This window comes from Protopterus annectens, chromosome 8.part0, assembly GCF_019279795.1.
Source record: "Protopterus annectens isolate FY-2018-M chromosome 8.part0, PAN1.0, whole genome shotgun sequence".
Classification (NCBI taxonomy): domain Eukaryota; kingdom Metazoa; phylum Chordata; order Ceratodontiformes; family Protopteridae; genus Protopterus; species Protopterus annectens.
The window spans coordinates 1,453,932,666-1,453,944,720 of NC_056741.1; the positions used below are offsets into that span (position 1 = coordinate 1,453,932,666).

Below are 12,055 nucleotides of genomic sequence, written 5' to 3' on the forward strand. Positions count from 1 at the left end.
AAAGTTTTAATACACCAGGTAGGAATTCTCTCCTTCCTTCTCTGTATCAGTCCCTATCACCTTGCTATCGAATTAACATCACCCCCAATCCCTACCTCCTCTTCTAAAACCTACATTTAGTCTCCTTATAATGGTCATATTACCTATGTCTACACACAGAAAACTTCTACTCTGCTATCCTATCCTACTTTTTCTTTTTGTATCCTATGTCTTAACCACCTATGAGCACCACACATTCATTGAAGTTTACCATCCTCTTCAGCAAACTCTTCTTACAACTCATGCAGCCTCCCACAACCACATAAATATCACATCTACATCTACCTATCTACTACCTAAGTATCACAGACTAGCCCACATTACTTATCTCCAATCCAGGAAATCTCTAAACTTTTTCTCTAAAATCCTAAAGCTCAAACATAGACTTCAACTACACCCCCTATTAGATGGCGACATTCATCCCAACCCTGGCCCAAACTATATAGATACTACTGACCCCCATAGTCCACTTCCCTCTACGTCACACATCCCATCAAGATCTTCTAACTCTCTCTTTATAGCACATCTCAATATTCGTAGCATAAACAATAATGTAGCCCACCTTTACACTCTGTTAGCTGTATATTCCTTTGACATCCTATGTCTCACAGAGACATGGCTTAAACTGCAACCCAGGACAATGAAATCACCCCACCTGGATATAATATATTGAGAATTGACCGCAAAACCAAAAAAGGTGGGGGATGTGGCAATATTATATAAATCATGGCTATAAATTACTTCATTTGATGCACAACTACCCACTGACAGTAATGTTGAAACCCTTATTGCCAAACTTCATATCAATGCCTGTAAAGCCATCTATATAATATGTTCCTGTCTCCCTCCTGGAAACAACATTAACACCCCTGGAAATATCCTTAGCTGGCTTTCTGCTAACTTACCTCAAGAATCCATAGTGCTGGGTGACTTTACTATTGACTGGACTAGCTGTAGTTCACCTAAGCCTACTACCCATATTAACCTGTATGGTTTCACCCAAACTATTACCTCCCCAACCAGAACACACAAAGCTAACAACAAAGAAAGCACCTTAGACTGGATCATTGTTAACAGTCATCCTCACACATATAAAACAGGTACACTTCCTGAGGACATCAGCAACCACTCACTAACCTACATAATTAGATACAAGACCAATATTCCCAACCAAACCATATATAGAACTACCAATAGAAATTTTAATCCTGAAAGCTTCCAAACTAAACTTAGGGTATGTGACTGGTCTCCCCTAATATACCCCCAACTTGAGGATGCAATGTTATACGTTAACACCAATTTCCTACAAATCCTGGACAACCACGCCCCTACTTGTGCTATCAGAAACAGGACCAAGACTGCCCCATGGCTTACTAAAGAGACAAGGCATAAAATCCTACTAAGAAATAAAATATGGCCCATATGGAGAACTACTGAAAGCCCAACAGACGATCAAAATTTTAAACAGCTGAGAAACGCTACCAAGAAATCTATACATCTTGACAAAAAAAAAACTTTTACTTTCAGCTCCAGCATAATTATCAGCTCAAATCTCAAAAGTCTTGGTTAGGTATTAACAAACTCTTACAACCAGGCCACTCCAAAACGCCTACCCCATCATGTACCTCCCACAGCAATCCTAAGCATATTGCCAATGCCTTTAATACCTTCTTTACTGAGGCCATTCAATCTCTAGCCAACTCACTACCCCCTGTTAATACTAGCTTGTCACCCTCTACAACTACCTTAATTCCCTCATTTCATTTACAACCAGTTCCAACTTCCCTCATTTGCCACCTCCTTGAAAAACTAAAACCATGCACCCCCTCTGCTGATCAGCTACCAGCTGAATATCTGCAAATTGCAGCAAAGGCAATTGCATATCCCATTTCCATTCTAATAAATAGAACAATTACTGAAGGCACCATCCCATCTGTCTGGAAAATCTCCCATATCATCCCTCTGCATAAGGGCAGTAACTCAGTTGAACTCTCAAACTATTGCCCAATAGCCTTACTCTCTCTGCTAGCAGAAATCATGAAAAAAATGCATCCACAGTCAACTACTAGACCACTTTCTCCAAAACAACTTACTAGCAAACTGTCAGCATGGATTTAGGCCATTCCATAGCACTACAATTGCCCTCTTATCCTTTTCTGATTGCATCAACAAAAATCGCAATAATAACACTCTATCCTCTGCTATCTTTATTGACCGCTCTAAAGCCTTTGACATGGTTAACCATCAGCTACTTATGAACATACTTAATTCCTTCTCACTTGATACTCAGGCACTAAAATAGTTCAAGTCCTACTTAGACAACAGGAAACAAACTGTACTCTGAGACAATAACCTATTCACCCATCTTCCTGTTACCTTGGGTGTCCTTCAAGGCTCCATCTTGGGCCCTCTCCTATTCTCAATTTTTATCAATGATCTAAACATGAATATTCCTCAAGCCACCTGCATACAATATGCAGATGACTCAACATTAATATGCTCGGCTTCTTCCATCTCTGAACTCCAGTCCCTCACCCAAGTAGTATTTAACATAGTAAAAAATTGGTTCCTCCAGCACTGCCTCCTCCTAAATCCCAAAAAAACTAAACTATTACTCTTCACTCCTACACAAAAGTCCTCCAAATTAGACCTCAAAATAATATCTAATAATGGTACTGTCATATCTCCCGACCCAACTACCAAGCTCTCAGGAGTAACTATAGATCACAACCTTACCTTTGATACCCATATCAACACTGCAATAAAGTCAGTGAACAGAAAACTAGGCTCCCTCTATAGGTTAAAACACTTTCTTACTCCAGCAGCTAGAACTACTATTGCCCATACCCATCTTATCTAAACCCTCCTCTATGCCTCTCCCATTTATACCAACCTATCTAAAAACAACTTCAACAAACTTGTAACCTCCTATAATAATATTGCCAGATTTGCCACCGGCTCCTCATTTAGAACCCACCATTGTCATAATCTCAAACAGCTAGGATGGCTGAAACTGCACAATCAGCTTCTCTTTCAACAACTTATTATTGCCCATAAGACTCTTTATCATCCTAGTAATACTCCAATACTTACTACCCTCATCACCCCCTACAAAAATCTTGAAATCCTTTGCTCATCAAATAAATTATTATTTTCCACACAAATCTAACAATAGGGTTAGGGACTCTCTGTTCTCCAACACAGTGGGGAAAACCTGGCACCTGCTTTCCAGTGAACTCACCTCTCTCTCTTCTACACCACATTTCAAAAGGCAACTTAAAACATACCTCAAGGCTCACTGGCTTTGCCCATGCACCAACCCAGACTAATATTCTCCTACCTGTCATTCTCACCTTATATTGATTTCGCTCTGCTGCATTATTGACTATCTTCTCATTAACCTTGAGAGTACGACTTAGTCTGTGTTTACTTAGTCCTTTCTTAGTAACTATTTCAAAGTTTTAACCTGCTCACAAAGCTTTCTACATTAGGAATATGTCCCTAGTATCTGTATCACCATTAAAGTCTCTTTCTTAAAGACACTACTATAGAAGCTGGACTTTATCTGCAAGTTTCATACATGTTGCCAGCTTATGTATATTTGTCTTTCCTTCTTTTTATATGTTAAATATTTGATCTCTAAGCCTAGTTATAAATTCATTCTAGTCTTAAAAAGTACCCTAGCAGATGTTTCATATTGCTTTCTAGTGTTACAAATATGTTGTACTTATGTTATGTTTATTATTATCTGTGTTGGAGCTTTTCTCCCCGGGCATCCACTGAAAATGGACATATATACAGTTGGAGTAGCCCGGTCAACAAATGTAAAATAAATAAATAAAAATTAGGATAAGATTGGCATATAAGAGAGTTGGCAATAAGAAAGTGGAGTCTAGAGTTTTTATTGCAGTATCTGTAAGGAATCCATTGATCCTATAAATAACTTTACTAAGATGTTAGAATGGATTTAACTGTTTTTAAATAATTAGAAGAGATATTGAATTTTAGGGAATAAATTATTTATTTTTTTTTTTATTATTTATATTTATTGTTCAATTAACCTACAATACAGGCACATTAGTCAGACCTTTTTTTTTTTTTTTTTTTTTGCTCTTCAGTTTTTTTTTTTTTCTTCACTGCTATAAAGGGAGCCTAGTTTCTGGTGTGTCGATTTAATGGTGTGCAGTATATGCTGGTCATATTTGAGACTGTCATCTATTATACGCCTAGACATCTACTGTGAGTTACAGTTTCAATGACAGTATTTGCTGATTTTATGGTAAAAGATAGTGGTTGAATTTGACAACTTTTTGAGGTAAAAAAACATTGTTAGTTTTCCTGGGGTTGAGTAGGTTTGATTCTTTGAACCAGGTTTCTATAGAGGTGAAAGATTTTTGGGTAATATCTTGGAGCTTATTTATTGTTGAGGCTGTGAATATTAATGCTGAGTCATCTGCATACGGAACTAAGCTAGCATGGTGAGTGGAAGTAGTGTGAAGGTCATTAATAAATATATTCAATAACAGAGGAACCAGGACCCAGGATAGAGCACTGAGGGACACCTGTAGTAATTAATTGAAAGGGTGAGTAGGTTTGTTGCCATTTAATGGCCTGTTGCCTTCCAGATAGGTAGCTAAGAAACTACAACAAGGAGTATTGTGAAAGTCCTATTTAGTAGAGTCGAATGAGTAGTTGCTGGTTTGAGACAGTATCAAATGCCTTTGACAGATCTAAGAATATGGTAGACACAAGCAGATCATCATTTCTATGTTGGTTTATTATATTGGAAAAATGCAGTACAGGTGCTGTGCTGGGGCCTTAAGCCACATTGTGTTTTTGAAATCAGGTTATTTAAGGTTAGGTATTTCATCAGCTGCATATGGATGCATTTCTCTAATATTTTGGTGAGGGGGAGAGAATCACTATTGGTCTGTAGTTATTAAACTCTGTAGATGTGTCACCTTTATGCAGTGGTATAATGTAGGATTTTTTTCCACAGCAATGGGACATATCTTTCTGCTATTGATTAGTATGGGCACAAGGAAAGCTATGACTTCTGTGGCCATTTTTAGGTAGTCTGATGGTAGTTGGTCTACAGCTTTAGTCCAGTACCTGCTTCACTCATAATGAAGAGCTGTAGGTGGTTTTGATTAGACAGGGTAAGAGTGAGGGGGCAGATGTATTAGTGTCTAAGAGAGCATAATGGTTGAATAAAGTAGGAATTAAACTGTCTCCAAGGTACTAAGGAAGTCATTCTATATTACTCAACTTATAAGTAAGGCCATGGCATCTAGGTCCAGGTAGGTTTTCATGCCACTGTATTTGGCCTTAATCAGATCCATCATGGAATCTAATACTCCCTTCAGTATGTATCTGACCAGGCACAGACAACAACTGGAATGTCCACATATGTTCTTCATGAAAAGGATACAGGGAGTAAGCACAATGTCCCATGCAGATAGCCTCAAAGGCATCTCTCTATACTCTTTTTACATACTGCAGAGAAGGTATCTATGCATGGTATGCATGGCATCCTTGGATCCCAGTCTAATGAGACCTTTTACATATTATCAGAATGAACAGCATCAGTACTACACTTTGCTTACAAGAAATAGGACATTGAGGGACAGGTATGTATCTCAGAGAATTCTCATTCTCATAGGTAAGTACTAGTCTCCCTGCCCTTGCAATCCACTCTAAGCCTTGCCAGTTTCTCTTTTGTACTTGAAATGACTATCCCATTGGGTACAGATTGGCCTTACACATCCTATGGTCAATAATTATATACTACCTCTAATAAGAATAACTGGGATCATACCATAGATGATTTGAGATGACCCATGCATGGGATAAAGCATTTGGGAGCTGCACTGTCCATTAGTAGTACAGGGAGCAGTCCTGGGTGACCAAATGTCATACCACTTTCAACAAAGTGCTCAGCACTCTTATTGCTGCATTTGTAGCATGCTTGGGAAGCCTTTATTTTGCATTTCTTAACTTGGATTGTCAGACTGGGTATGTGAACCTCTTTTCAGCAGAGGTCTAGGGAGAAAAGTTCCACTTGCAAACAGCAATATACTATACAAGCTTTACATGGCAAATAGCAATAGTAATACATAGTAAGAGTATGCAGGATACATAACAAACAGGAACAAAACACAACATGCAAGTCTTTACATATAAAGTCATATCTTTATACATGTGCAAAAAAAAAACAAAAAAAAAGCAAAAACAAATATGCATTTATCTCTCTGCAGTGCAGTACTGGATGTGTGGCCAGTGGTAATGGTAATGTGGCCTTTTTACATTTAAGTGAGGTTTGGGCATTTTTAATTCAGTCTGATGAAGTATGTTCATATGGTAAGATGAAAGGGATTACTGATTTATTGAAGTTTTATATGTTTTTTTCATATTCCCATGTTAGATTTTCAGTTCCAAAGAGAAAAGTTGTGTTTAGTGTGGACTTGAATGTCTTTCCACGAGGGAATGGCAGACATCTTATATCTGTGAGGTATAAATGTCATTTTCATTTCCTCGGTATTCAGCCCTGTAATGACTGAAGCTCATTTTCCATTTTCTTGTGCACCTGTATGGATGTATTTTATGTTCCTTTTTTGTCTTTTCTCCATGGCTGTGCTACCATGGAGTCAGTTTATTTAAGAGGGTATGGGGGTTAAATCTTCCCAAACATGGGGCATGTTCCTCTGTAAAGGATCTAATGAGGTACATTGTTAACCAATCTGTTTCATCTGATTTAAGCAATAGCAAGAGTAAACTCAGGAAAACTTAAGGAGAACAGTTCATTATGGATGGTGTACTGCTACATAAGTTGCCTCCTACTCCTAACACCACCATCACACCAGAATACTGGAGTTAAAAAGTAACATCCCAAGTGAACATTTAGCACCTGTCAAAGGAGCAAAGAGGACTAGGGATACAAGTTAGATTGTTTGAAGGTGGAGATCATTACTAAAATAGCAGTGTCTTAGCCTGCAATTCTAATTAACTTTAGTTGCAAGTAGTGTTCATTCATGGGCTACTTTCGTACTCTGGTCTTGTTTCTATAAATGCATGTATTTTTTTCTCTATACAGAGTACATGCTAAACCCTAAGAAGTTACTTGCATGTAATTCTTTAACAAAGAGAATATTTAATTTTTTCTCATATCATTTTAGGTAAGTATCTATAAAACAATGGCAGAATGTAGCATCATGCTTTTACATTTCAGCAAAACTATTACTACTAAACTTCAATAACTAGGACATACAAGTTAGCAAAAGAAATTTATGTTCTATAGCAATTATCTCACTGAATGTCTCATTTTTGAAATGTACAAAATTGGAAGAGAAACAAAAACAACAACAGAGGGGGATGTAGTAATGACAAAGACATAAAACACCACAAGTTGAGGAGAAAAAGGAAATAGGTAAGTGTAAAAATGGAAGTCTAAGTAAAATGACCAAGTAGATTGATCAATCTCTCATACAAAAGTGTTCTGTTTGTTTTGCCATTAATTACATCACACTGCATCTCCTTTACCCCACATGCCTCTGATGTAGAGACATGAGAGTGTGTATTGCCAACATCGGTAATGAATGAATCTGGCAGAGAGTTTAAATAATGATAATAGCAGAAACTTCATTAGCATAAAGTACTTAAAATCCAACCAATAAGTAGTCTTGTTGAAAGCACAGCCTCATTCATGTGATACTTACCACTGTATTTTCCAAAGTCTGGTTTCTGAAAATCCATTCTATGTCAGGATTTGTCACATTTAAGTGCTTGTATTTGCAGGGTAATATGACAGATGTGCCAGCCTTCTTCTTAATTGTTCCATTCACTTGAATTTCTGCCATCTGTGTAAAAACTGTTAAAATAAAAAATTGATTTACCATACAAAAATATTTAACTTGCCTTGATTTGTTATATAAAAATGTTTACACTACATTAATATAAACTGCAGTGACTATACAATTTATTGTCGATAGAATATCAAATTTGTTTTGTCATTTGTTAAAATGATCAAAGATCATTTACTCAAGACTTGTCCAGTATGCAAGGAACTTCAGTGAGTCACTGAGCACACAGCTTTTAATTAACACTGTGGTTCAGACTTTGGTTTCAGTCCATCAGTTGCTTTCTTTGTACTCAGCTTCAAATTGTCCAGGATGCTGTGTATATGTTAAAAAAATAAGGCATTAGGGTATAGCAGACATCATACACTGCCATTATCTTCTTCTGGCTTTTCCCGGTTAGGGGTCGCCACAGCGGATCACCTGTCTGCTCATGATTGGCAGTGGAGTTTTACAGTGTCAAGTTGCCAGCCCGGCACCCAACCTTCCACAGAAGGCACACACACACAAGAACTCACACCTAGGGCCAATTTAGAGTGTCCAATCCACCTACTGCATGTCTTTGGGAGGAAACCGGAGCACCCGGGGGAAACCCACGCGACCACAGGGAGGACATGCAGACTCCGCACAGAAGGTACCCCAGCCAAGGATCGAACTGGAGAACCTCTTGCTGTGAGGTGACAATGCTAACCACAGCACCACCGTGGCCACCCTCTACACTGCCATTATACAAACTGCTTATTTTGTGAGCTTCCTTAATGATTAAGCTAAACAGATAATTCTATGAATGGAGAAATGACTCAAATACTAACACTTTAAAGGACATCAGTTTTCTGAAAACAGCATTTCCTTTTCCAACAGAACAGGTTCTTCTTACAAAATTAACCTTATTGGACTTCATGTAAAAAAGCCTGATTACTCAGTACATGTTTGATTTAAATACAATCTAGTAATATTCTTCAGGAATTTGGATCTGGATCTTTCTTCCCCCTACCCATTGTAAATGAAAGAAAAAAAAAACAGCAAAGTGATTATAATGCTTCATTCGTTCCTTACCACTAGAGTTTTAAACCTGCTGAATCTCCTTGGATTCACAACTATGTCATTTGCAGCATTCTTCTCTCTGTCCTTTTGGAGTCATAAATCTACTGAACATTTGTGAATTCAGACATTTTATTATATAAATTATTAGATTGGGTCGTGCATAATATTTTTAAAGGGAATGCATGAAGACCTGGCAGTTTCCTACTTTTTTCTAAAAAAATCTAATTTAAACACTAGTTTTACAGATGAGATAGCCCGCTGCTCCATATTTAGAACACAAATCAGACAACCGCTGGATAAATATTTCAGTCTCTTTCTAGTGATACATACAGAATCAGACAACCGCTGGAGAAATATTTCAGTCTCTTTCTAGTGATACATACAGTTAGCAGTAATTTTGAGTATTCACATTTTAATTATCTAAAGATAATGAGGGTGTGGGGTCTGATTAGCTTATACTGATGACAAACTGCATTATATGAAAGAGCAAGCAAATGCAATAATCAGGATCAAATTATCCTTGTCCCATGAGGTCAAGACTGGAAATAATTTTAAAGTTTTCTCTTGCATTACTGCACCTTAATAGGGGAATATATCCAGAGGCAAAAGGGAGAATTTAACACTATTAACAGTAGTTACAAGGCAGAGCAACAGGATAGGAAAATTATCTGGAAGCTTTAGGATAAAAGTTAACACATGCAAAATTAGGAGAACCATGTACAATGGCAGATGTTGATAACACCTAATCAGAAGGCAATTACATTGTTTTTTTTATTTTTTTAATTTTCCAAGTGTTTTGGTTTTCTAATACTGTGAGAGGAAGGGACCCCATTCATGAGTCAATGTATGACTACAGTTCCTGAAAGTAGTATTGCTTCATTTTTGATGTTTGCCAAACAAGATATTCTCAACCATGATAATTTACCCAGAATTTCTTCCTTCTGCATTTCATACAGGGTTGCATGTACTGGTAGCATATTAAAATATAATTAAATTCTTTATTAATGCAGCACTTTGACTTGTTTTGCAATTATCTGGGTTCTGCAGCAGGATGGAGCAGTGTTAGTAAGGACAAAATGAAATTTCTTAATTGCCTGCTATGTGAAATATTGTGTGTCACTCACTGAAAACATTAGACAGAGCAAGCATGCAATAGTAGTAACTGTATAGGACAACAATGACATGATTAAATGAAAGTACATGAACTTGAAAGTTATTTAGGGAGAGAGGTTTCGATGGAAGGTGGACTGTTTAAAACAAATAGCTCATGTTATTGTATAGGTTGCATATGGTGATATTTCAGCTATTTTTGCTTAGGTTTTGTTTATTTTGGTTAGGTTTTGTTTAGTTCTTTTGGTTATATATGGATCTGTGTGAGACCTAGGATATTATGAGCTGCAATATAATGTCCTCTCATTTATATCTGTTCATGGTGATGAATAAAGTTGTATATCATAAGGTTATATTGTAGGTTAGGAATGAGATGTGGTAAAGGAACCTAGAAGGTAGGGGAATCCAATCTAGATCATTGGCTCAAATGAAAGAGGCATTACTGAGTGTATACGATTATATTTATTTATTTACGTTTGTTAACTGGGTAGTGTTTGACTGGGTCAGTTAGCCAGTTTTCAGTGGAGACCTGTGGAGATAAGCACCAAAACAAGTATTTAACAGAACCTAGAAAACATAGACAATAAATGGCAAAGATAAAAAGTAAGAATTACGGAGGTTGTAGGATTAAAGTAAACAATGACACTAGTTCAAAACATGCAATTGTGTAAGCAAAGTGTATAAATGCATGCAATAATACTTAATAAGAATAGCAACAAGGAGAGTGAAGTTTAACAAGTATTTTTTTTTCAACAGAATGAGATTGAGTGAAGAGAGACTGGAGAATGTAAAGGTTGGAGTGTATGTTCTGTGTTAAATTAGCAGTAGGTAAAGAGATTATCCTGGGACAGTACAGGAGCAAAGCCAGTGTTAAGTAAGGTGTTCTTTTAGGAGCAGTTTGAACTTGTGGCTGATTGGGTTTAGCAGCATGTGTTGGGGGAGTGAGTTCCAGGTTTTGACTATTTTATTGGAGTAGAGGGAGTCACCATAGTAGTTATGGGACTTGCTTACTTTTAGGATTAATTTGTAAAATGATCTGAGGGTTCTGGAGTTGGTCTTTTGTTGGACTAGGTCAATGAGAGCAGGGCAGTTGTTTGGATTGTGGATGATAGTATGGGTGTTGGTAAGTTGGTTGAGTAATAATAGGCTAGGTAGTTCAATCCAGTTGAGCTCTTGAAGAGCATAACAGTGGTGTGTTTTGTGGGGTAGGTTAGAGGCAAACTTAGCTATTTTGTTATAACAGACTTCTAGGTTAAGTCTGTTTTGTGCAGATTGGTAAGGATTTGGGAACAGTAGATAGGATAGATAGTAAGTGGGATCTGGTTGTGGCTAGTCTGGCATTGCTGGTTAGGAATCGTTTTGCCCTATAGAGTGAGCTGAGTTTGAAGTGAACTTTTTTGATTGTTAGGGATATACGTTTATCAGATTTTACACAATAATCTATTGTTATCCAGTTTAGTGTGGCTGACTGGTTCAATTTTTGTGCCATCAGAGAAATAGATAGTAATTGGAGGTGGGTTATTTTTGGTTTTGTTGTTACCAAAAAAATATAATTTCAGTTTTATTTGGGTTGAGTATTAGCTAGTGGTTGGAGAGATCGTTTTCTATGTCTTGGAGATATTTCTAAGTTTTTTCTTCTAGTTCCTAGGGTGTGATGACTGAACAGATAAGGGAGGTGTCATCAGCATATTTTATGATTGAGGCAATTTGAGTGGAGCCAGTGAGGTAATTGGTAAATCTGATAAACAGTAGAGGTCCAAAGATGGACCCGTGGGGTAGTCCGACAGAAACTGGTAATAGGGGGGAGAGTTTATTTTCTCATTTGGTTGACTGTTGATGGTTTGAAGGGTAGTTGTGAAACTTGGTAAGGGATGCTGGGCTGTGGTTGTATGTGACTAACTTTTTGAGAAGAATATGGTGGGATACCATGTCAAAAGCTTTGGACATATCCAGAAAGACAGATGTGACTAGTTGGCCTTCATTTTTTAGGAGGTTTACAGTGTTAGTGA

The 12,055-nt window shown here is 37.3% G+C and overlaps 1 protein-coding gene across 1 annotated transcript in view; it reads right to left on the reverse strand.

Annotated features, from left to right (window-relative positions):
• The window catches only part of LOC122809503, a 1,292,286-nt gene that overhangs the window by 545,397 nt on the left and 734,834 nt on the right, over positions 1–12,055 (reverse strand). Inside the window, exon 2 of the mRNA XM_044081059.1 lies at positions 7,755–7,906. Coding sequence (XP_043936994.1) covers positions 7,755–7,906 — 152 coding nt within the window. The remainder of the gene's footprint in view (positions 1–7,754; positions 7,907–12,055) is intronic.